The 27,107-nt window shown below is 45.9% G+C and overlaps 2 protein-coding genes across 10 annotated transcripts in view; one reads left to right on the forward strand and one right to left on the reverse strand.

The window, feature by feature from the left end:
- The window catches only part of CEP192 (centrosomal protein 192), a 128,352-nt gene extending 103,947 nt beyond the window's left edge, over positions 1 to 24,405 (reverse strand). For 4 of the 5 annotated variants that reach the window (XR_013639933.1, XR_013639934.1, XR_013639931.1 and 1 more), the window contains exons 1-6: positions 24,274 to 24,405; positions 18,826 to 19,020; positions 14,921 to 15,055; positions 4,085 to 4,314; positions 2,426 to 2,490; positions 1,906 to 2,235 (exon numbers count right to left, since the gene is read on the reverse strand). Coding sequence is in view for 1 of the 5 variants with exons in the window: in XM_078875821.1 (XP_078731947.1) it covers positions 1,906 to 2,235; positions 2,426 to 2,490; positions 4,085 to 4,314; positions 14,921 to 15,055; positions 18,826 to 18,971 (906 nt within the window). In the remaining 4 variants the exon portion in view is untranslated. The remainder of the gene's footprint in view (positions 1 to 1,905; positions 2,236 to 2,425; positions 2,491 to 4,084; positions 4,315 to 14,920; positions 15,056 to 18,825; positions 19,021 to 24,273) is intronic. The other variant, XR_013639932.1, reaches the window with a different exon arrangement.
- A 1,375-nt stretch (positions 24,406 to 25,780) lies between these two features.
- The window catches only part of MRPL3 (mitochondrial ribosomal protein L3), a 32,450-nt gene continuing 31,123 nt past the window's right edge, over positions 25,781 to 27,107 (forward strand). For all 5 annotated transcript variants that reach the window (XR_013639938.1, XR_013639939.1, XR_013639940.1 and 2 more), the window contains exon 1: positions 25,781 to 25,978. Coding sequence is in view for 1 of the 5 variants with exons in the window: in XM_078875831.1 (XP_078731957.1) it covers positions 25,812 to 25,978 (167 nt within the window). In the remaining 4 variants the exon portion in view is untranslated. The remainder of the gene's footprint in view (positions 25,979 to 27,107) is intronic.

Consider the following 27,107-nt stretch of genomic DNA (forward strand, 5'->3'; position numbering starts at 1 on the left):
AATGAATGGAACGTATCGGGAGGGAGGGGGGCGGGGCTCAAGGACGGCACGGAGTGCCACGTAAAACGCATCGGGAGGGGGGCGGGGCCAAAAGGATGGGCGACGGCGTGGACGCGGTTGAGCGCAAGCGACTACTGCTGCACACGCCAACGCATTGGACAGAGAGGGGGGAGGGGAGGCCTGATACACATGATAGAAAAGAACGAAAATGCCCATGTTTATACCAATGCTGGCTGAACAATGAAGAGAGTACTGTTAAACACTGGGGATGTTAACACTCGGTAAAGTAAAGTAAAATAGTGCCTGTCAGATTAGATGGTCCAAAAAAGTGTAATTAAGTCTTTTTTGCGTGGTTGATAACATCTTTCCAATGATTACTAAGTTTGTACCCATCATCACGGTTGAAATTATGTCTGTGTTTGTATATTTGTATGGCTTCGTGTACAAACCTTTGATGGTAGCCAGGAGGTTTGCAGAGAACCTTGGTCTCGGAAAAGACAATTTCATGAGAGCCCACCGAGTTTTAGCAATGATCGGCAACGGCCGAAGAATCAGTTCTGCCGTGTTTCAGATCTGACTTGTGCTCGCGGACACGATCAGAAACATGACGTTTCGTTTCTTAATTCACCGGTCAGGTGGTGTTGTACATCGGGCCCTCAGGATGAACGGATACTCTGACTGTACTATCCGCCAAGCTGTCTCTCCCACCACACAGAAACAGCCACATGAAACTCCGACCAAAACTATCACGTTACCATACATAGCAGGCGTGACCAAAAAGATCTCCAAAATTCTAAACAAACATAAGATCCAAGTCCGATTCAGCACAGTGCATAAAATCCGTGATCTGATTCCATCTGTGAAGGATGTCGTTCCTGACTTACAGTATCCTGGAGTCTACAAATTGAGTTGCATTTGTGGTGCTTGCAACATTGGAGAAACGAAATGTCATGTTTCTGATCGTGTCCGCGAGCACAAGTCAGATCTGAAACACGGCAGAACTGATTCTTCGGCCGTTGCCGATCATTGCTACAACTCGGTGGGCTCTCATGAAATTGTCTTTTCCGAGACCAAGGTTCTCTGCAAACCTCCTGGCTACCATCAAAGGTTTGTACACGAAGCCATACAAATATACAAACACAGACATAATTTCAACCGTGATGATGGGTACAAACTTAGTAATCATTGGAAAGATGTTATCAACCACGCAAAAAAGACTTAATTACACTTTTTTGGACCATCTTATCTGACAGGCACTATTTTACTTTACTTTACCGAGTGTTAACATCCCCAGTGTTTAACAGTACTCTCTTCATTGTTCAGCCAGCATTGGTATAAACATGGGCATTTTCGTTCTTTTCTATCATGTGTATCAGGCCTCCTCTCCCCCCTCTCTGTCCAATGCGTTGGCGTGTGCAGCAGTAGTCGCTTGCGCTCAACCGCGTCCACGTCGTCGCCCATCCTTTTGGCCCCGCCCCCCTCCCCCTCCCGATGCGTTGTACGTGGCACTCCGTGCCGTCCTTGAGCCCCGCCCCCCTCCCTCCCGATACGTTCCATTCATTGGCTACCACATTCTGATGAGCTCCCCCCCCCCCCAACTTGCTTTTAAGGGATTACATCTTGAATCATTGCCTCACTTGATGCAGCTAATCTGGCTGACGGTCCCACCTGATGACGGAGACTTGTGTTGCCTCCGAAACGTCGTGATCTTTATTTTATTTTAATTAATTTTGATGTTTTACCTACGTGACTTTACCGAAAAAACCTAAGAATATGAATCCTTGCAGTCACGAAAGCTTCAAATCTAGAATTATTGTAAGCTGTCACAGTGCCATTGTTATTGAACTCATTCCTGTAGTTTTCCCCTTTTGAGAGTGAAACCCCCTTTTGTCGATTGCTCAGTACCTGGAATAGCGTCGCCCCTAACGCAGGTGTCGGCTTGTAGCCGCCCCCCTTCACAGGACCCACAGCCCCAAGCCAGGGCGGCTCTCGGAGGGACCCTGCTGTCGCCAGCCCTTGCCCCTGCAGCCGCCCCTCCAGCTGCTGTTGCTCCTGCTGCTGCACGAGGCTACGGATGTCATCTTTGGAAAACTCGTATTCCTTGAGTTCCTCGAGTTCTGGGTCATCGCCATTGCCATCTCCATCCCCATGCTGCTGCAGCTCGTTCTGCTCAAAGCTGCAGAGGCTGTCATCGGGGGCGCTGGATGGAGATGCGAGCAGCCTCTGGATGTCGGTCTAAGAAGAGAAAAACGTATATACGTAAAAACATCTGGCTGGGTTCCTGTCTCAAACACAAGCTTCAGTTTGTGGATGAATCTCTCTTTTTATTGCGTGTATACCAGCTCTCTGATGCCCTGGTGTAAAGGTCCCTCTTAAAAAATATATTATTCCAGAGATGTTAATCAAAGCATCAGTGAGGTTTTACCTGTGCACGTAGCTCTGTCCCAGGAACCATTCTGTCGGTCAGCGTCATGAGCCCACATGAGAGGTCTGGCAGAATAAATAACAACATCAATGTGCATTTCTCATACAAGAAAGTCTCAATAGGGTTCAACAGGAGACGTTTGTCAAATTCCTTTTCAATGTCTGTGTCTTTGAGAAAAGCGGCATACCTGGGAGGGGGATAACACTAAGGTTGGCACAAACATGACACAAATCCACTTTCTATACTGCCATCTCTTGGCCACTTGTAGTGCAGTAGGCCGGGAGATCCACAAATCCACATGATCCACCAGCCCTTGTCTCAAGGACACTGCATTCAAAATTGTGCTCCCATGCCCAGCTTTAGAGTTAAAGATTCCTTCACACAGAAATACCCTGGTTTACGTTGGGGATGTGTTCCTGAAAGGTGCGGCGACAAATATGGAAACGACGTAAATCATGACTTAAAGCTTTCGTGACTGCAGGAATTCATATTCTTTGGGTCTTTCGGTAAAGTCAGGTACATAGGTTCAAAGAAAATAACAAAAAACTACGACGTTATCAGCGGTTGTCATCAGGATGTGTTGCGATCGAAACGTCATAGTTTTTTGTTATTTTCTTTGAACCTATCTATGTGACTTTACCGAAAGACCCAACGAAGATGTAAATCATAGCGATTTATATGGTAGGTGGTGAAGCCTGAGAGGCGATGGATACGAGAGAGGGCGGACAGTGCTGTCAGCGATATAAATGTGGCTTGAGGCGACGCAAATCGGACCGTGGTGTTAATAATAAAAATACGTAGAAGGGGGAAACATAAATTGGGTTATTACTGTACTGAAATATGGTCATAATCAGTCCAAGTCACTCAGTTTGGGAAAGCTTTGCAGCCCAATACAGACTGATAAGGGTCTCGAATATTCCAGGTGAGTGACCAGGACGTACGGCAAGAAATAAGATGCCCGGGTGGCTGGCTGGGGGTCTCAGAAAGCTCGCAATGGCCATGCAACGATGGTGCGGAAACTCCGGCATCACTGATATCTTGACATTAAATCATAGTTTCAATTACCAATAATTAAGCAAATCTCTCAGGTGTGGAGAGTCGATGGTCCCAGCCTTGTCACTAAGGACGCCACAAAACGTTTGATTTTAAAACGAAAAAGTTTAAGTGGCTGGTGGGAGTGGAGCATTTGTGGTGGTAAGCACACTGAGCTATGAAGCTAGTGACCCGAGTTTGATTTAAGACCACAGCTGTGAGTGATATCTGAAACAGTCATGAGACCCACCTCTTTCACATAGTCGCAATGACCAGCACGGTGAGGTAAGGTCAAAAACCCCCATGCCTAACATGGCGTGGGGAAGCGTTGATTCAGCAGTGGATTGACAAGTGGTCATCCAGTAATCCAAGATAAATGGAGATTTTAAAAATAGAATGATACATGATGGTGGAATAAAACCTAAGGGCCTACTGTGGCTAACACCTGTGGCTGATTAAATAAAACCCAAATCGAATTTTCCTTTTGTTTTCCCTTCAACACAATACAAGCAAGCAAAATAAAATGCTCAACACAATTTAGCGAGCGGCCACTGAGTCACCAATCATCTCACATCGGCAGCCGCACGCCTTCCCTCCCCTCTTTCCCGTGGGCAAATGCTCTCTCACCGTCCACGAGATCAAGAGGCAGGAGGCCCAGGGAGGTGTCGCCCGTGGTTTGGCCACAGTTGCCCGCACTGGGCTCTCCCTGCAGTGCCGTGAGGCGGCAGGAAGCATGGGGCGGTAGTGGTGGCGATGCCGGGGGCCTATGACAGCTACCGTGAAGCCTGCCGGCCTCCAGCTCGACTGGCAGCAGCATGTCGGAGAGACGCAGCGAGGCGAGGTCGTCCGCGTCACTTCTGATGGCGACACCGTCGCAAACACCGTCGTTGTTAGACATGCGAGGAATTCAGACTCATGACTCGCATATTAAACGGTCCATGTACGAATTGATGATTTACAATTTATGGTTATTTTCAAAATAACATGAACAATACAGAATTTTTAAGAAAAAAATCTAATATACTTATTTGCGATGTTACATGCCCAATCGGTACCACCTCCATTCGCACCAGCACACTTGCACAAAACGAAGCGCAGACTGCTTTAGCATTTCATCTAGGGTCTATCCACTCGAAAACAAATGGGTGACATTGTCCAGCTGAACTGTAGGAATTGTCCATGATCTGTGCTCACTTTATTCTGCAATTTACACAGTTACAAGGCTACCTTGCAAATAGTAAAATCTCCCTTTATGTGAAAAGTTGTGCGCTTATAGCGTAATATTGCAAAACGCGTATGAACGGGTTGCGTTCCCTCATTTGAAAGTCGAACGGGTCATAAGTCGGAACACCATAATGTACCATATCTAAATGCAGATATGGTCACTGTTAAAAAATGTGTTACGGTTCAACAAAACAGGGAAGCCATGTCACAGAAGGCGGGAACGCCATCGCCGCTGCCTGCACTTGCGGGCGCCATTTTGCCGCCGGTGGGGAGCGCTTAGCCCGCCAAGCTTGAAGCGGGGACATGCTCGTCGATTGACATCCAGTCGCTCTGCCGTCGACTGCCCTTCATTAAAGAATTTGTTTCCGCCAGCGGCGACTGGGTGGCGCTTAAGCGGCGATTTCTCACCAATGCCGACTTGGCGGGATGGTCGGAGGCGGACACGCTGAAAGCGCTGCCCGCCATCCTCGACGATGATGCCTTGGCGGCGTTCCTTGCCATTCCGCTGTCTGAGAGGTCAACCCTCATGCAGGCGTTTGACCAGATGGCCGCTGTTTTCGAGCCTCCGCTGAACACCCGTCAGAAGTTCGTCGTGAAGCGGAAAGGGGATGGTGAGTCGGCTCTCGCCTCCCGAAGAGCGCTCTTGTCGCTGGCGAAGGCCGCGTTCCTGAAAATGGACCACAGCGGCCTTGACGCCTTGGTCCTCGAGAAGATGTTGGGACTCGCCAAAGACCTCCATACTGTGCTCCCCACCGAGGACGGAGAGGTGTCTTCGCTCAAGATCGCCAGGTGTATACAGGCGCAGCAGACCCTGCAACGTGACAGGGTGTTGGTGGCGTGCTCTGCGTCTTCCGGAGCCCACACGGACGAGGAGCCTGCTCCCGCGTGCTCGCTGCATCAGCGGAGCGGCGATCGTCGGGATGACGGCGATCGGCGGCGGGACAACCGGCGGCCAGCGAGGTCTGCTTCGTCCCAGTCCAGCAGTGGATGGGTCACCTTCTACAACTGCGGCCTACCAGGGCACGTCCAATTGGGCTGCCGGGTTCCTCGACGGCGGCCCCCAGGACGTCCGCCTTCCTACGACTCCCTGCTCTCTAAGGCAAGTCGCGGCGCACCTCACACTTGGCCCCGGGGTTCACTTTATCCATCGGGGGGGTCCGATCTGCGGGGGCGTCTGATTTGCGTCGGGGTCGTGCGCGGTTTCGAGGGGAGTCGGTGCGTGTTCGCGACGATGTATGGACTGCGTATACTGCGTATACTGCGTATACTGCATATACTGCATTGCACGACATCGTCGATTATTTGGACCATTGTGAATGGTGTTTTGCTCTTGAGTTGGGTGACTGAGCTCCGTGAAAATCCCATGGTTGAGGTTGCGAGGGATTTTAGATTGAAGGGTTCAGTGTGTTACGAACTCACTGGTTGGTTCCTGTCCATTATTGCTCGACAAATGAGAAAAAAAAAATTGTGCGAGCGTGCCCCTTAGGTTCTATGTAGATCAAGGGTGCATGGGGCTGTAGTCAGTATACTGCTACAGAGTCGGTAGATACAACTATAGAGTCAGTAGATATTATAGAGTTTGTAGTTACTACTGTAGTCAGTGGATACTACTATAGAGTGAATAGATACTAGATTCAGTACATACTACTATACTCTTTGGTTCTTTCGGTAAAGTCACGTAGGTAGAAAAATAAAACAAAATAAAAATAATATATCACGACGTTTCGATCGCAACACAAGCGGTCGTCCTCAGGCAGAAAAAATAATCCAGCAGTGGAACTGCTGAACCAAGTTCAGCAGTTCCACTGCTGGATTATGTGATCGAAACGTCTAAATAGTATTTTTATTTTGTTTTATTTTTCTACCTACGTGACTTTACCGAAAGAACCAAAGAGTATGGATTCCTGCAGTCACGAAAGCTTCAAATCAAGACAGATACTACTATAGTCATTAGATACGACTGTAGAGTCAGTATTTACTACTATAGAGTCGACAGATACTACTATAGTCAGTAGATACGACTACAGTCAGTAGATACCACAATGGTCAGTAAATACTGCTACTGTCAGTAGATACTACTACAGTCATTAAATACTAGTGAGTAGATACTACTATCGAGTCAGTATATACTACTGTAGAGTTAGTAGTTACTACAATAGTCAGTGGAAACTACTATCGTCAGTAGGTACGACTATAGAGTCGGTAGATGCTACTATAGAGTCGGTAGATGCTACTATAAAGTCGGTAGATGCTACTATAGAGTCGGTAGATGCTACTATAGAGTCGGTAGATGCTACTATAGAGTCGGTAGATGCTACTATAGAGTCGGTAGATGCTACTATAGAGTCGGTAGATGCTACTATACAGTCGGTAGATGCTACTATAGAGTCGGTAGATACTACCGTCGAGTCGGCAGATACTCCTATAGTCAGTAGATAATGCTACAGTCAGTAGATACCACTACAGTCAGCATATACTGCTGCAGAGTCGGTAGATACGACTATAGTCAGTAGTTACTGCTATAGAGTTAGTTGTTACTACTATAGTCAGTGGATACTACTATAGAGTCAATAGATACTACTATAGATTCAGTAGGTACTACTATAGTCATTAGATATTACTGCAGAGTCAGTAGTTACTACTATAGAGTCGGTAGAAACTACTATGGTCGGTAGATACTAACGTAGAGTCGGTAGATACTAGCATAGAGTCAGTAAATACAACAGTCAGTAGATTCCACTATAGTCAGTATATACTGCTGCAGGGTCAGTAGATACGACTGTAGAGTTAGTAGTTACTACTATAGTCAGCAGATACTACTGTAGAGTTATACTCTTTGGTTCTTTCGGTAAAGTCACGTAGTAAAAAAAAAGATATCACGACGTTTCGATCGCAACACAAGTGATCGTCCTCAGGCGGAAAAAATAATCCAGCAGTGGAACTGCTGAACCAGGAAGAACACAGCGAGAGCTGTTACAACAAGAGGTTACATATGTTGGCGATGGGAAAGCAAGCGGGGTCTGAACTGGAAGGAATTCCATCCCCGGACGCAAGCACGTCAGTTGTGTTAATGGGGGAGATTAGGGAGAGAGAGATTAGGGAGAGAGATTAGCATGAAATGAACGTCCGTCGCCGCATAAGAGTATCGTCCCCACATATGCGCATAACAGCAGTGTTAATGGGAGATAAGCACTATGTTGATGGGAGAGATTAGGTAGGGAGATTAGGGGGATTAGTAAGTTAATGTAATGTCTATGTGTAACACAAGCTGTGGCGCTGCCAACTGCGCTGAAAGAGGCAAGCGCGTCAACGCAAGAGAACCACCGCAACGGTGGTCGCGCCAGTGAGACACACAGCCCATCACACAGCCAGAACCATCGATATGGTTCCATGTTAGTGCGACCCCAGCCCGTTAATGTAGAGACACCCAACAGGGCAATGCAACTCAGAGAGTCGGAGATAACAGCCAAACTGCAGGAAAGATGCAAGCACCACAGCAAGTTACAACTTTGCTTGGTTAATAACGTCCTTCCAATGATTGCTCAGCTTATACCCATCTTCTTGGTTTAAATTGTCTGTGTTTATATATCTGGATGGTTTCATGGAAAAATCATTGATGGTAGCTAGAAGGTTTGCAGAGTACCTTGGCCTCGGAAAAAACAATATCGTGCGAGCCCACTGCGTTATAACAATGATCACCCACGGCAGAGGTATTGGTTCTGCCGTGTTTCGAATCTGCCTTGTATTCGCGAACACGGTCCGAGACATGTCGTTTCGTTTCCCCAATGTAACGACTGCCACAAATACAGCTTAGTTTGTAGACACCAGGGTATTGCATGTCAGGAATGACATCCTTCACAGATGGGATCAAATCACGGATTTTGTGTACTGTATTGAATTGGACCTGGATTTTGTGTTTGTTTAAGATTTTGGAAATATTTTTGGTAACACCTGCTATGTATGGCAAGGTGATGGTTTTGATTAGGTCCTCAGATGGTTGTCTCCCCATGGTTGTGGATACAGCTTTGCGGATTGTGCGGTCTGAGTATCCATTAATCTTGATGGCTTGGTGTACGTGCTCCAATTCACTGGTTAGGTGGCACTGGTTGGAGATGTAGCGGGTCCTTTGGTGTAGTGTTTTGATGAGGGGGTTCTTCTGGGCTGGATGGTGGTGGGAATCAGGCCTTAGATAGGAATCCGTGTGGGTGGCTTTCCTGTACAGGGAATGTCCCAACGAGCCATCAGGCCTCTTCTCGATCAAAACATCCAGGAATGGTAGCTTGCCATCATTTTCCACATTCATGGTGAATTTTTATGGATGGGTGTATGGAATTGATGTGGTTGAAAAATTGGTTCAGTGCTGGCTGGCCATGTGGCCAGATGACGAAAGTGTCATCTACATATCCCTTCCACAGGGAAGGACGTAGGGTGGATGTCAGGATGGCATCTGTTTCAAATTTATACATGAAAACATTCGCTACCACTGGTGATAAGGGAGAACCCATAGGGATACCTTCATTGTGTTTGTAGAATCAAGACTGTAGAGTTAGTAGTTACTACTATAGTAAGCGTATACTACTATAGTCGATAGTTACTACTATAGAGTTGGTAGATAGTACCGTAGAGTCAGTAGATACGACTATAGAGTCAGTAGATACTGCAATAGTGTCTGCAGATACTACCGAAAAGTCAGTAGTTACTGCTATAGAGTTAGTAGTTACTACTATAGTGGGTGGATACTACTAGAGTCAATAGATACGACTATAGATTCAGTAGTTACTACTACAGTCAGTAGATACTACTATACAGTCAGTAGCTACTACTGGGCTCAGTAGATACTACTGTACAGACAGTAGTTACTGCTACAGTCAGTAGATACTACTAGAGTCAATAGATACTACTGTAGAGCCAGATACTACTATATAGTCACTATATACTACTCTATTGCATGTAGGGTACATATGCCTACGCGGGGATTAAAATATTTTTTGAGGGGGGGGGGGGGGAGGTCGACAATTTTCGGAAACCTTTTAGATCAACTATTTACCCCCAACTTTCTACAACTTTTTTAGCTTCTGCAAGCCTCTTATAATTTTGTTGATGGACAAATGGACAGACAAACGGCATGATGGGCTTTCACAACAGCTTAGTATTTGTATATGAATATGTTATGTTTTTAAGACAAGTTTTGAAATATTTTTTCCCCCGGGCAACGCCAGGTACTTCCCACTATTTTAAAATAAAACAAAAAAGAAAATAACATAAATAACAAACAAAAAAATGCAGTTTTATTTTCACTTACGTTGAGTCCCAATGCTGGCTTGTTTGTCGAAGGGGACGCAATGAGTCCCCACAATTGCAAACACACACGGGGGTACTCGCGCGCATGCGCACACACACATAAAACAACAATCCCCTGTGTAGCCTTCACAGGCTGTTGTGGCAAGTGCTGTTAGCGAGCAGCGCCAATGAAGGCCGGCATGGCACAGGAGGTGGGTGGCCAGCACCACGCCCGACCGCCTTTGTCTCCTCAGTGGCGATGTTTACATACCGCACCAGGTACTCATGAGGCCAAGTCGAACTAGGGGGAGGCCCAGGACCCATTCAGATAATCGTCACTAGTGTTGGCCTGAGCGGGAATCGAACTCGGGCCGTGGAGTTGGTAGCACAGCACACAAACCATTTCACTGGCGCGCCTCACAAACACAAAAGCATCAACCACCATTATTTTAGCCACCTGGTGCTCCGGGGGCACGGGCGCGTATGGATACACATGCGCGCACGCTCACTTTCACACACACACTCGTGCGCACACACACGCACAAACACTTGCGGGGGATTGCTCTGCTGAACAAAATAGTTTGGCGGTTCAGTTTGCAAGTGTGAGTTAATGTTTGAAGTCGATGTTAAAAAAATGTCATAAAAGCTGGTCCGTAAATGAACCTTGCGGTGGGACCCCGAATAAACGGAAGTCAAAATTTAAATCAATTAATTATTTTTTGGTGACTCCGTCCCACCGCGCACATAAACGCCGAGACCGACCTGCCGCAGATCATTCTGTTGTCATGTCAGGACGAATGCGCAGAAGAAACAAAACTTTGATTAGCACATAGTGTAGAGCTCGTCGAGAGGAATAGATTTCCGTATCGTTCACCTTCAACAGACATAAAATAACGTCGCAACGTAGTTTATGTGAGAGCTGGGGGCTTATGGGACCCAGGGGTCCCGCCATAAGGTTCATATGTGGATGTTCTTAAATCGAGGACTGTCTGTATATGCAATTGTGTTGTAAAACAGAAGCAACAAACATAAGAGGGTTTTGGGGTGAGATCGCGTGAATATATGTGTCGTTAAAACCCGCCACCACCCAACACAGCCAACTAGTAAGGATTGTCACGTAAACAGAACATGCCAATTCGTCGCTAGTATAGCACACCGGTGTGTTGGAGAGCCAAGCCACAACATTTACAATCCGTGTACGTTTCACCAGTAATTACAACTAGCTTCATCAGAAGACAGACAGGCGTAGATGTGGTGACCACACTTCTGCGCTCTTGCACAAAGTGGGGGGTGTGGGGGATTAATGAGTCAACATACATTATGCATGCACATTATGCAAGCCCTTTAATCTTGTCTGTCCTGTCCATTGTGTGAATTAAAACAGCCATACCAACAGTAATCCCGATTTAAGTATTGTGCCATTTATAGGCATGCATCTAAACAATGTATTATTTTATGGTTCGCTTCCACGCCGCACTAAGGCAATAGCTATCCGAACGGTTAATATTATATTTATTTCAATTTCGATAGACTCTCTAATTAGTCTTGGCCATTAGTAGCTAGTTTTGCACATAACTTCAACATTATCAAAATCGAGTGTTGTGCTGTGACAAGTAATTAAAACGATCAATATACCGTACATTGTGGGAGAACTTATAAACTAGCCAGATGTTTGGAAAAACAAAACATCCGCGTCAGATTTGGCCCGGTACATATGTAGTGACAACGCTGGATGTCACCATGTTGTGGGTGCAGTACCGGCCCTAGAGGGGCACGGTGTGCGTGGAGTTAGGCCTCGGCAAGGTAAGGTAAAAGTTAAAAGGTAAAAACAACAAGCCTACCTTTACCCTACCTTTTACCTTAACACAATACAATCACTCTACCCTTACCTTTTACCCTTTAGCAGGCAAGGTAAAAGGTAAAAAGCAACGAGCCTATCTTTTACCCTACCTTTAACCCTTACCCCATACAAATTACCCGATTACAGGGTAATTACTGGGGTACTACTACAGATGCAAAAGGTTTATAACGGTAAATGCTAGGTAGAGTGCTTTATTCATATAGAACACTCTCGATGATTCCAATTTTACACGCTTGTTGTTGTCATCGTTGTCGTTGTTGTCATTGTTGTCGTTGTTGTCGTTGTCGCTGTCGTTTCCTCAAATTTTGTAACTCAATTTTAACCCACTTCCTAATGTGGTATCGACTGCACACTTGGTATACTTATGGCATACTGATGACAATACTATATTCTATCATAAAAATAATAATTTAAACATTCTTTTTTTATAAGTTATGTTTCGGCTTGGGTCTAATTGTCCACGCTCAACTGACGTTGGCTGTAATTGGCCACGGTCCCTTACGTTATGGCAAGCTTCGGGGCCACTTCCTGGAGTTGGGGAGTTCTGCCATTACTTGTACGGTATATTTAATAAAACCGTGTTTTTAAAAAAGTAAAAAAAAATATTACTTATTAAATGGAGGCAACGGACTGCGCCACGGAGCTTTTAGTGGTGTAATGCGAGCGTAAATGGGAAGGCCGGATGTGACGATCCGAGAGGGAGGAGAGAGGGTCACGTGGGAGAGGGAGGAGTCAGGGTCACGTGGGAGAGGGGTTATAGGAAGGAGCCCGGAAGGGATCGGGGGAGTCGAGGGAGTGAAGAGGCGAGACCACGTCGGGTGGCCGCCGTGCCATCAGCCGCGAGGCTGATAGGGCTTGGCACACCGCCAGCTAGGGTGTGCGGAGAGATAGCGGAGCCGTGCGGGGTTGCACGGGGCTAGCAGAGTGGCTAGCGGGACCGTGCGGGTTGCACGGGGCTGGCGGAGGGCTAGCGGAGCGTGCGAGGTTGCACGGAGCAGCAGAGTGGCTGCAGAGTGTGCGGGAGCACATGGAGCAGCAGGGTGGCTGCGGAGTGCGCGGGGCGCGAGGAGAGACGACGCTGGGCCGAGGAGGAAGCCAGCGGGGTGCGGTGGAGAGGAACATCAATAAAAGACAGGCGGAGACCAACATCGCCTGAGAGTCCTTTATTACAGTGGTAAACAAGGTACCGTATTTACCGGTAATACTTCGCGCTACCTTTACCCTACCGGGAAATTCTTCCGAGCTACCTTTACCCTACCCTTTACCTTACCCCTTGGCATGTCGACACCTTTACCCTTTACCTTTACCCTTTTACCCGTCAAAAATGGTAAATTACCTTACCTTGCCGAGGCCTACGTGGAGTAACATCGCTGGATAGCACCATGCTGTAAGTGCAGTGCCGGCCCGAGAGGGCACGTCAGTGTGCGTGCCGACCTAAGGGGAAGGTCGTGTGAGGCCATGGCACTCTGGTTGACCCGGGAGGACACGTGACCGGCTAAGATGACAGGGGGGCCCCCAAGAGGGGGCTAGGAGGGTCACGTGATTGGGACCCAGGTTCTTCCCGATGTTTCTGGAAGGGGGACGTGGCCAAGGGCGGAGCCGGCCACGCCGAGTCCGAAAGGGTTGTTCATCCCGGGAAAGAAACCCTTCGTCTACGATCTCCGTTCTACGAGTCTTCGAGCACGTGGACCCGGGCAGTATGCTGTTGGTCCCGGGTGTGTAGTTAACAGTTACGTGGTAACTAGTGTCGTTAGCCGGGTGGTCTCCACCCGAGGTTGTTATCGTGTTAAGGGGAAAGTTTACCCTGTGTGTTGGAACTAAATAAATGCGCTGCCTCCAAGTCTAAGTGTGTGACTCGGTTGAACCCACTACACATAAAATACAGAAATTAATATCTGGTACAAAATATATATCACCGAAGCTATCAACAGAAGGTGTGTACAGGATTAACTGCACATGTGGCAAATGTTATTTTGGGCAAACAGGACGAATGATCAGCATGAGACGAAAAGAACATCAGAGAAATATTAAATACTCCCAAATACAACTGTCAGCAGTAGCAGAACACGCGTGCCAACAAGGACACTAAATTGATTTTGATAATTTTGAAGTTCTGTGCAAAACTAGCTACTACTGGCCAAGAATAATTAGAGAATCTGTCGAAATTGAAAGAAATATAAATGATTTTAACAGTTCGGATAGCTACCGATTTAGTGCTGCGTGGAAGCGAATCATCAAATAATACATTGTTTAAATGCATGCCTATAAAGGGCACCATACTTCAATAGGGATTACCGTTGGTACGGCTATTTTAATACACACAATGGACAAAAAGAACAAGATCAAAGGGCTCGCATAATGCGCATGCATAATGTACGTTGACTCATTAATCCCTCCCCCGCCACTTTGTGCAAGAGCGCAGAAGTGTGGTCATCACATCAACGCCTCTATATAAGAAACGAAACAGGCGGACATTTCCACAAATCTGGCTGAAGCTAGTTGTAATTATTGGCGAAACGTCGTACTCATATTGTAAATGTTGTGGCTTGGCTCTCCACCACACCAGTGTGCTGTACTAGTGACAAATTGGCATGTTCTGTTTCCGTGACAACCCTTACTAGTTGGCTGTGTCGGGTGGTGGTGGGTTTTAACGACACATTTAGATATTTACGCGATTTAACCCAAAAAACCTCTATTATGGATATTGGTCGCGAAAGCCTACGTGTTAAACAGAAGCAACACAGTTGAGATGTTTGAATAGGGAAGTTGTGCAACATTTTAAAAAAATGTGTGCAGAAAAATTACAGGCTAATTGTGTAGCATAACAAAGTTGCCTATTGCTGTGTGCATGAACCAAATTGTTTCCACAACTCCAGCCCTCGTGATAACACTATGGTCTGGATTTTTCGTGATTACCGATCCTGTTAGTCACATGCAAAAGAGCCCACTGCAAACTGCATGCACCTAATGTTTGATAATCACAGAAAGCTGTACTGGGGGTCTCCCAATGACTAGTGTTGGTGAAAAACAGAACTAAATAATCATGCCAATGTAAGCTCCACTATTCTGTGCCTCCGCACCACCCCACGAAAACTCACAGGTCATCCTTGAAGCTCAACGCAAACTTGTGTTGAGAGAGGTCACCCAGGAGGTGGGTGGGGTCACGAAAGGCTCCAGAAGTCGAGCCCACAGCCAACGACTCCTCCAAGTACGACTCGTGCACGTCTGACGTTCTGCACAACACAGCAAACCACGCTCGTCACGAACTTATGCGACGCCGTGTAAACGTAGCCGAGGCCCAGAAATTGTTCACAGCAATGGAACTATGTTATTCTTTGGTTCTTTCGGTAAAGTCACGTATAAAGATAAAATAATAAATTAAATTAAATACTAGCATACGACGTTTCGATTGCAACACAAGCAATCATCATCAGGTATAAATTAAATAGAAATACAAATCTAGTATACTTAGAAATGTAATGTAATACAACAGAGAGTCGGATAACATAACAGTCAACACCCTATCTGGTTAATTACGTTCTTCCTGAGAATGCTAAATTTGAGAGAGAGATTAAACACAGAACCAGAAACATAGACAGACATATAAGCAGACAGATATCACAGAGATACATAGAGAGAGAGCAAACATAGGCACAAAGAGAAACTACGCCTCTGTGTCGAGGCCTTAAATAGAGAAAGGGGGGGTGGGGGCGGGGAGAGAGGGAGGGGTTAGAGAAATTATCATGTCCATGAGTGGAAACGGTGAGTGGCAAGGTGTAAAAAACTTGAGAGAGGGGGGGCAGGGGCGGAGAGAGAGGGGTTAGAGAAATTAGCATGTCAATGAGTAGCACGATGAGTGGTACGGTACGAAAGCTTGAAAAAATTAGGAGGCAGGGAGAGAGACACACTAAATTAACTAACCTAGCAAAAATTTCGAAATGTAATACAATGCAACACAGAGGGTCGGTCAACACACAATTAACGCATAGCCTGGTTGATTACGTTCTTCCAAAGATTGCTAAATTAGAAGTTAAGTGTGAAATTTGAAAAAACACAGACACGAAGAACGATACACAAGCAGAGAGAGACAACGAAAAAACCCAGAGAGAGAGAGAAAACAAACTTTAAACTTCCCCGTAGAAGTGGTTCAAACTTAATTTGGAGCTTTCGTGACTGCAGGAATTATTCTTTGGTTCTTTCGGTAAAGTCACGTATAAAGATAAAATAATACATTAAATTAAATACTAGCATACGACGTTTCGATTGCAACACAAGTAATCATCATCAGGTATAAATTAAATAGAAACACAAATCTAGTATACTTAGAAATGTAATGTAATACAACAGTCGGATAACATAACAGTCAACACCCTATCTGGTTGATTACGTTCTTCCTGAGAATGCTAAATTTGAGAGAGAGATTAAACACAGAACCAGAAACATAGACAGACATATAAGCAGACAGATATCACAGAGATACATAGAGAAAGAGCAAACATAGGCACAAAGAGAAACTACGCCTCTGTGTTATGTTATCCGACTCTCTGTTGTATTACAATACATTTCTAAGTATACTAGATTTGTGTTTCTATTTCATTTATACCTGATGATGATTGCTTGTGTTGCAATCGAAACGTCGTAGGCTAGTATTTAATTGAATTTATTATTTTATCTTTATACGTGACTTTACCGAACGAACCAAAGAATAATTCCTGCAGTCACGCAAGCTCCAAATTAAGTTGGAACTATGTTACGTGTGAACGGGGATTTAAATAAAGTTACAGGATGTCAGTGGTGTGCCTGTTAAACTACTAAATAAAATTACGCATTTAAAAAATATCACCTGCACTTCACTACCTTGTGTCACCAGGTTGAATGTTTAGCATGCTAACCAAAGCACCACCAATCCACACACTTCCAATAAACACATACACTCTCTGAGGGCACACTCTCAAAACAAACACACTCGGATAAACACACATAAAACACTCAAAGATCCCACTTAACACACGGTGAGAGCTACACTCAGTCGCATGCTTGGCTCTTTTACTTCACTTTACCTGCCCAAGCTGTTGTAATTTTCCCAAAAATGTCAGGGAGCTATTGGTGAATATTGGAAAACCGCTAAATGTTATAATTGGTTTTTTACCCTTCTATCTGGCAACAAAACTGACACCTTTTTACAAGGAGTCATGTTTGCATAGACCGCAATACCTGCAGTCATAATACAAACAAAAGAACATAACTCTGATAATGTGCACTGTCCTTGAAGTTGATTGGTCCACACCCGAAACAGCTTTCCTTAAAGCCTAGTCTCACATGGGTTGGACCAGATGACGCCAAAAGGCGCACAACTCAAAGACAATGCACCATCAGAGTATGAGAGCTCGGGGCAAGCATCTACACTATGGGAACCTCATTTGCCAGTAAAAATATGATAATTGGTTTTTTACCCTTCTATCTGGCAACAAAACTGACACCTTTTTACAAGGAGTCATGTTTGCATAGACCGCAATACCTGCAGTCATAATACAAACAAAAGAACATAACTCTGATGTGCACTGTCCTTGAAGTTGATTGGTCCACACCCGAGACAGTTGTGCGCCTTTTGGCGTCATCTGGTCCAACCCATGTGAGACTAGGCTCTAAGGAAAGCTGTCTCGGGTGTGGACCAATCAACTTCAAGGACAGTGCACATTATCAGAGTTATGTTCTTTTGTTTGTATTATGACTGCAGGTATTGCGGTCTATGCAAACATGACTCCTTGTAAAAAGGTGTCAGTTTTGTTGCCAGATAGAAGGGTAAAAAAACAATTATCATATTTTTACTGGCAAATGAGGTTCCCATACCGCTAAATGTTGCTCCCACTCGTCAACTGCCATTCATGGTCACACAAAACTATTAAAACTACATTCCATATAGTCACAGTGGATCAGATCTTATAACGAAGAGCCGAATGCCAATGTTACAGTTAAGGTAAGTGGTGCAGTACTGTAATGATACTGTGGAATGCAATGGAGATAAGACTCTTGGAATACATCTCTATAGGTGGAGCAATAATGCAGCTGCAAGTGTACTGCTCTATGAACCAGCAACATGAATTTAATTTCTAGCCATGGCTAACATCAGCGGTGAGCGATATAACCGGTCCTGGGCCTCTTTCTTCACCAACCCGCACTAACCAACATGGTTCGTATTCTTTGGTTCTTTCGGTAAAGTCACGTATAAAGATAAAATAATAAATTAAATAATAGCATACGACGTTTTGATTGCAACACAAGCAATCATCATCAGGTATAATGAAATAGCGACATAAAATCTAACCAGAAAACTATAGACAGACATATAAGCAGACAGATATCACCAAGATACATAGAGAGAGCAACACAGGTACAGAGAGGGGTGATCGTCTCTGTGGGGTGGCCTTAAATAGACAGAGGGGGGCGGAGGCAGAGAGTGGGAGGGGTTAGAGAAAAAATGTACATGTCAATGAGTACGAAGAGACGCGTAGTAAAGTACGCAGGCTTAGAGGGAGAAAGAACACACTCAATTAAATAACCTAGCAAAGTATTATACGTGACTTTACCGAAAGAACCAAAGAATAATTCCTGCAGTCACGAAAGCTCCAAAATTAACATGGTTCGTATGGTCAAACAACCCAAATGAATGATATGCATTGGTCGGACTTCATCCAGCAGTGGACCAACAATTCTGCCTCCACACATTACTGCCATCATCTCCAGTACACATGTAGCGATTCATCAATTAAAATCACGCTTGTGTTCAGGATACATAAAATTGTGAGTGTGTAAGAATTAATTATTTTAAATCAATGTTTTCTGCTTGGGATAATTTTCACAATGAAAGAGACAGAGTGAGGACGGCACAGGTGAGATAGAAAGGATGACTGAGACAGCACAGACAGAAAATCAAGACAAACAAAACCAATGAGATCAAGAGAAACATGGAGACAAGAGTGAGCAAGGAGGCTGGGCACCGCACCTGTCGTCGGAGCCTTCTTTCCGTGCGACTGTGGAGATGGCTACGGGGGGGCCCAGGCTGTCTGGGGCAGACTCCGACAGGAAGCTGGGGAATGTCTCATCCGAGAGATTACCAACGCTGCTCCTGGCGCTACCTCCAGACGCCATGGCTCGCGGCGTCACGGCACGACAGCTCTGAGAAGAGTCCCCTCTGCTGCTGTTGGAAGGGTTTGAGAGGAACGGTCAAAACACCCTCGCTTGACTCACACACAGGGCGTGCCAGTGTACGCCTGTCAACCGGGGACACGAGGAGTCACACTATGGAAGTCAGGGGTGCCCTCCTCGCAAACTGTTCCAGGTGGTTGTTGCTTCGTTTACACATTGGACCTGGGAAGTTTGCCGATCAACTTCATCAAAGATAACAGGAGTTCTAATGTGCAGTCATTAAACCAACACAACTAGAATAATTTCTACTGACTCATTGCAGATCCTAGTGTTCACACCCTACTGTGTAATTAAAGGTTATATCATCAGCATAATCAGCATTTGTCACCTTATTTAATTTTGTCCAAGGTTTGGTGGGTGTGTGTGAACTTCATCTAAATATGTTATGGGTGTTTCGATACCCACGACACCCACAGTGGCTACAAACATGTCTGTTACCGGGCAATCGGGAGACGAGGGTTGCTGGATCATACGATTATCGTGTATCGGTGACTGTCACCAGCAAGGCAAAACGGTTGCTAAATAGGAGGCAGAAAAGTAGGCTGATGACCTTTTTGTAGCAGCATCAGAGTTGGCCTCTCATCAGGATGTTTTTTTTCAAGCATTCCAGAAATAATTGGCCAAACATCCAAAAGCAGAACTCTCCTGAAAATAAGTCTTCTGACTGTGAAGCTTTCCTAGGTAAAACGTTAATTGGGTTGTGACTGTCATACTATTCACCAGAGGTGGGACAAAGTCATTGTTATGCAAGTCACAAGTAAGTCTCAAGTCTTTGCTCTCGAGTCCCGAGTCAAGTCGAGTCAAAGATGAGGCAAGTCCAAGTCGAGTCTGAAGTCATCAAAATCATGACTCGAGTCTGACTCGAGTCCAAGTCGCATGACTCGAGTCCACACCTCTGAGGTGGGACAAAGTCATTGTTGTGCAAGTCACAAGTAAGTCTCAAGTCTTTGCTCTCGAGTCCCGAGTCAAGTCGAGTCAAAGATGAGGCAAGTCCAAGTCGAGTCTGAAGTCATCAAAATCATGACTCGAGTCTGACTCGAGTCCAAGTCGCATGACTCGAGTCCACACCTCTGCTATTCACCATTGGAATGGTTACATAATTATTACTGCAGATTAACTCCAGATGATGAGACCAAGGCCTTGAAATGGATCTCGAAACAAGTTGAGTATTTAGAACTGCTTCAAGTTCCTGACCTCTTCTGGGACCCATCCATGTTCATCATATCCTTGTCTGACTGGATTGTCCGATGTTGGCGCAGTGGTCAACTCAATTAGGTTACCAATTGAAATCCTGGGCACCGATTGAATCAGCTCATCGTTCCTACTAGATAAATAAAAACATTTACACTTTGGAAATTCCAACACTGGTGTAGGGCCAGTAATGCTTGTTTGAGCAGGGAGACACCTTGAACATCACGCGACTATTGCATTATTAATAAAAACCATAACAGTACTGTATTCTAATTTTAGACACATTTGACAGTGAATACCTCTAAGCGCAGTACTAACTCAGGTATTTCTGTCACAGCACAACTGCCTCGGGTGAAAACAAGTGTCACTAAAACGTCTACTTACAAGGCAGCTCATGCAGTCTGCATGCCATGTGTTATAAGAGAGCATGTGTTTGGTGTTACATAGCATCCTTATAGAGGGGTGTCTGTGTGTACACAACTTCAGCCTGCTCTCAAGTTCACTCAAGAATTCGTAATTGCAATTCCCAGTTCCCACTTACTAGCCCTCGGCAAGGTAAGGTAAAAGTTAAACGGTAAAAAAAACAAGAACACCTTTACCCTACATTTCACCTTACCACGCTGCCTGGGGCGAGCACGTTGTGCTTCTTGAGGTGGGCTTTCCACCACGACGCGTTCGTGTGGGTGGAAAACCACTTGCGTGTGCTCCCACAGGAACGCATACCGCTGCCTCTTTCGATTGCTGTTCGCAGCAACCCCAAAAATGTCGTTGCTGGCATCCTCGACCTCGTCCTCTAGTACCTCTACCTCAAGAACGTGGACCGTATCCATTTGGTCCGACATCAATTATCGCAATTAAAAATTGAGGCCACGGACTGCGCCACGGAGCTTTTAGCGGTAAACAAGGTACTGTAGTTACCGGGTAATTATTCGCGCTACCTTACCCTACCGGGTAATTCTTCTGAGCTACCGTTACCCTACCCTTTACCTTACCCCTTGGCATGTCGAAACCTTTACCCTTTACCTTTACCCTTTTACCCGGTAAAAAAGGTAATTTACCTTACCTTGCCGAGGCCTACCACTTACATTACAGTCCGTACTATGTAAAATGTACACGCAGACACTCTTATTTCACTTTTGACCACAATATGTCTTTATCGACTGGAATCAACTATGAGAACGTGGAATTTCCACCAATGGCTCAGAGCTGTAAATAAAAACATTTTAAAATATTGAATAACTGATAACTAATACAATGCTGTTAATATACTGCCTGGTATTGTGTGTAACGAGGTATATTGCAAAGGGCAATCTATGAATTACATGGGTGTGGGCATGGCGTTATGTGGTGGCCAGATTTAGAAGCCGACCCAACATTTAACCGTGAGACCATCCCTTCTTCCCTCCCGTAATGTTAACTAAACCCATTAGACCCAATGTCTAGAGGGATATCATAATTTACAGCCCTTTGTCAATCCGCTGCTGTATTGTTCTTGGGGGTCGTTTAACCATACTTCATCATGCTAGTCAGCGTAGGGATGGAGGGAAGACCAAGACCAGTTCTGATATAACTTGATAATTAGGTCAGTCAGGGCCAAGAGTGAACCCGAGGTAGCCGGTTCGTAGCGCTGTGCACTCACCACTGTGCCACCGCTGTGCCACCGCTCCTGACGGAGGATAGTAACACTGGAGTACCCATTTTGAGAAGCAAATCGCGAATAGGACAATACAAAAAATAAAAGGCTTTTTAGAAATTACATTTTAGAAATTAAATTAACGGTCGGTTGAAACGTTATTCATTTCCTCTAAGTCAGTGATTCTCAATCAGGGGTACGCGGACCCCTGGGGTACGTGGCAACGTCCCAGGGGGTACGTGAGGTAATTTATAAATGCGTGAAATTGTCATACGTGAGTCATTGGTGAATAATCACGTATAAATCTGCCATCATAAAATAACTACGATAAGATGCAAATCCATATGGTAACCTAGAACAACATAACAGACCTTTGTAATGTGGGTTACAAGAGTAACCAGCGAGCGCAAACACATGACGTTCCACTGCTCTGATAGAAAACCACCATTACATGACGTTCGTTGATTGTTGTATTCGCTTGTAGTTACTGGAGAGTTAGGATATCTCACAAAATGGGCAATTTGTTAACATTTTTACGTTCATTATTCATACATTTATTTATCAGAACCATTTTGAGTCAGGCAAGAGAGTACTGTATTCGGTTGAAACTATACTCAACAAGGAGTACAGTAGCCAAACAATGTTGAGAACCACTGCTCTGATTGAAAACCACCATTACTGTCCTATTTAATGTTAGTCATTGAGAAAGCTCACCGAAGCAGCAACTTTATTATGCATTGTACATGAATTGCGACAGTGTTGATTGCATCGAGCATTAATGTCCCCCTCACGCTGATGTTATTGCAGTCTTCTACCACTTGTGCTACCAAAGTGGCAGAGGTCGCAACCGGGTACCCGATACCCGTACCCTACCCGATACCCGTACCCGGTCAGGTACTGGTACGGGTACCTATTTGCGACCCTGGTGCGGCCGGGTACGGGTACGGAATCAAAACCCGTTTGCGACCTCTGCAAAGTGGTGCTTCGCCTGATACTATTAAATTCAGACGCTCTTTTAATGAAGTCGCGTTCTCTTACCTTGTACCATTATATCATTACTACAAAATGCGAAGCCGATTTTGAATTTCCTGCACATTAATTTACAATGTACGCTTATAAGCTTTGTTTTTAACCTTACTTTGAATATCCTTCTTGGCAAAAGCAACATTAATATTATAGCAATCACAGCACTGTGCTTACAATGTTAAAGTATAAACTGCAGTTATATCTACATTTCGCCACTGTTAATGTTATGGATATAAGGCTACGGTGTTAAAATGTGCCACTGTCATTCCTGGTATATTTACATTATTATGAACTTCCCGAATAACATTTATTTTAAGTGCTGCACTCTTAACGATATTACTGCACTATCACAACAGAAGGAGCGACAGTACTCTCGTCGAGTCCCAACGCTTGGCACACACCGTACAGAGTCGTACTCATCCACACGCACCTGCACAGCGTTCGTTACACGGTAACCGGTAGTGTGCATCAATTATTTACTGCCGTGCGGTTGTGTTCATGCTGCCGGGACTGTCTTGCTCGTGCTCTTGACCCTTGTACACTATACTGTGCATGTATTTGAGATCGTATGATCGTACATTGTACAATTGGTATATTTTAAAATGTCTGAATGTGTCATTTCGTGTTTGCTACGTCTGTGTTACTTGGCACTTTTGTAAACGATATCTTCCATCTCAGTGAATTATCCTGGCAAAATATTTTTGTAAAATAAAAATCCTTCGGGAGCACTCGGCCATTGGTGTAGATTCCACAAACCACTGTAGCTACTACTGATGTTATCAGTCGTATACACATTACAGTGTATGCTATCAGTATCATCACAATATAATGTATAATTCAACACATTTTACCAATCCATTGCTCGTGAAGGACTCCCCTCGCATTGTCGGACCATACTTCACCTTATTTTAGAATAGTTAATTTTATTATTTGTTTCTACCTACGTGACTTTACCGAAAGAACCCAAGAGTATTTATTTTAATGTTTGAACAATTCCCCTCAACGTGAACCTCTCCAACACAACCTCTCACCTTGAGCCTCGACTTTGTAAAAGGTCAAAGTTGTTTCCCCAAGTAAACGCGAGTGTGAGAAGACGCTCATCTCCTGCTCGCAGCCCTGAGCCAGTGATGTCCCATGACGAGTCAGAACAACGCGCTTTTGGGCTCATTAGTTTACAATGGCACGTATGAACACCGCCACACTTATACCTATTGCACGGATGAATGTAAAGATGCACAAACAACATCGAGGTGAGCGGATATCTGCATCGAGAGTGAAGCCGAATAAACTTCAGCGGGCAGGCCTAACTAGTCTGGTGCGGCGGCAGGTTGCCCCACACAAACTCACGCAACCCGATGACGGCAGCTGAGGTGAAAAGAAACATCGCAAGATTACCTTGCTGCAGGCGTTCCCGCTTTGTTCAAGCCCCTCCGCTCGCTAATATCCTTAACCGAGGTGAAGTTTCGATATAAAAAACACAAATTCTTTAAAACCAAACGGGGCTCCCACTCGCCCGCGACCGCCACAATCTTCAAACGGAGCCGTACGAGAGCGCGCCTCCTATTGGCTGCCTTGCGGGCCTGCCCCGCCTCGTCAGATCGCCCAATGGGAGGCGCCTTGCGCGGAGAGACGCGCCAGTCCATTGGCTGCTGGCCGCGCCAGCCCATTGGCTGCTGGCCGCGCCAGTCCATTGGCTGCTGGCCGCGCCAGCCCATTGGCTGCTGGCCGCGCCAGTCCATTGGCTGCTGGCTGCGGAGGGAATCGTTCATAGCGCGCGATTCAAATCGGAATCTTTATTTCTACTGCACGAGGAATCCGATGAGCTAGGAAGCTCTTTGTCACAGACGTCCAAACCGGAAACACGCGCCTGGGGATATACAGGAAGTGCTGTGCCGTAATGTTGAACTTCTTTCGCACCGTACGTAGCCAACTACGATAATCGGAGGTGCGGGGAAACGACAAATAAACTAAACACAAAAAGCAGTTCTAAATGAATAAGTTTGTCAATCTCGATGATGATTTAAAAGTGCAGCGTAGCTCCCAGCGGCTTCCTCATATCGGAAGGAAGAGCGTTTCAGACGGCCGCAGAAGCAGCAGCGCATCTGAAAGCGCCACACGATGCAGTGACCGTCTTTGTTCGATGGGCAAGGCGTAAGCTGCGAGGTCTGAGAGGCCTGTGAGTGCCAATTAAATGATCTCGAGTTGAATCGTGTAAATGAGGTTCGAGGTTTGCAAGGAGGCGACTCATTCTATTCGATTTTTGGGATGGCAGCGTTATGTTCTGGAGCCAATGACGACCTACCCACAGTCAACCATGACCTCAACAATGTACCACACCTCCGACTCAAATCCCGATCCCCAGTTGGGATCGCTGCTGCCGTCACCATCCTAGAATCTCACCCAGATCCGGAGCAACGCTGCTGCTGCTGGCGAACAGTGGAACAACGCGGCCGCCCAGAATAAACACATCATTCGAGACCCAACATCTCACCCGATCGCTTTGACATTCCTCGAAGACATTGATTGGTTTGTCTATGAACCGCATCAGAACATCAACGGGCCGATGTTCACATCTCCTTCATAAATGGAACACTTTCTTTAAAGACAAGCCACAGTCGTGCGATTGTGGCCATGCATCCCAAACGATGGGTCATATCATCGTAAACCACTGCACGCGAGTCTGTGCTTCAACTACGAAATAGCAAAATACACGCACTGGCTGCTGAAAACCTCTCGTGGCTAGCAGACCTCGACATTGGGATCTATCCAGCTCCTGACCATGTTCTTGCTGCCGCCATGCCCAAAAACATCTGATCATTAGATTAAAACTTGCTCTGGCGCCAATGAGCAGGGCGGAACCTTTTTCGCCCAGAACCCAGGCCGTGCACAGTTTCCGGCCGGATCAGGCTCGCGTTGCACAACGACCAGGAGGGATGGCGGCGCCCAGGCTGCTGTGCACGCTGGGGTCGCGTGCCCCGCTGCTTTCGCGCTCCTCATCCCGCTCCTCTCTCTCCTGCTCCTTCTCCTCTCTATCACTCGGTGGCCCCTGCTGCCCCGCGGCTGTTCAGCGCCCGCTCCTCTCGCCCGCCACGTGGCTCGGGTAAGAGACCCGCTTGCGCCCGGACACCTCGCGACGCCTCACTCCTGAGCTTAAGCCAGTGATGGAAATTCAACATTCCTGTGTCTGGGGTGAAGTCTATCCACACGACAGTCACTGTATATTATTCCACAAAGTGGTACTCGGATATGAACGATCCACTCCAGATGTACACGTTGACATGTAAACTCAGCCTCATTCCGCAAAGTTGTGAAGGTCCTTTGATCCGAATTCCGCTAAACGTCCTTTATGATCGATGTACGCGTGGGAATGTTGCTGTAGCCGCGCAAACCCTACACGCCGTCGCCTTTAATCAGCATCTTTATTCTGGAGAAATCCGATTAAGCTATTTTAATCCTGGGAGGCGCTTGCTACATGGAGATGCCACCACCGTGAGGTCCCGCGTCACCAGGGGTGGAGGGAACCTGTGGCCCGCGGTCGCATCCGACCCGAGACTTCGTGTTGGTATACAGTACGTACTGTGTACTCGCGGGGCCTTACAGCCGGGCATGATTCATGTGTTTTGTAGAAAAGTAGTTTTCACTTAAATTCGCCAGCGACCCCACAATCCTGACCTACCGATGAAGATCTGGTCCTCCTTGAATCAGATCCGGACACTCCATGGAAGATGTTTGGGAGACTTTCTTTATAAATGGAAAATTAACGAGAGTCCAGTTTGTGACTGAGGTGGTGCGACATCTCAGACCGTGCAACATCTCGTGAATGACTGCCCAATCGGTTCATTCAACGGCGATCTGAAACAAATCCACGCGGCTATGCCTGAAGCAGTTGAATGGATATCAAATCTCGGCATCAATTTGTAATTTGTTGCAAACTCCCAAAATGAAGTTCAACATTTTTACGCCACTTGGGCATCCAGTCATTCAACCCGTGAATGACAGTTCATTTATTTCAGTGCCCTTATTGAACCAGATGTGTTGGTAACCTGATGTTCTGTTTGTTTACAGTGCAGGGAGCCATAGTGCAATGGGGAGCGGTAGTGCAGCGGTTAGCACGCCACGCTACAAACCCGGCGACCAGAATTTGATTCCCGCTCACGGCTACCACCAGTGACGATTATTTGAAACGGTACTGGGCCTCTCCTCAGTCGACTCAGCCTCAAATGAGTAGC

Source organism: Lampetra fluviatilis, chromosome 42 (genome assembly GCF_964198595.1).
Source record: "Lampetra fluviatilis chromosome 42, kcLamFluv1.1, whole genome shotgun sequence".
In the NCBI taxonomy this organism is placed as follows: domain Eukaryota; kingdom Metazoa; phylum Chordata; class Hyperoartia; order Petromyzontiformes; family Petromyzontidae; genus Lampetra; species Lampetra fluviatilis.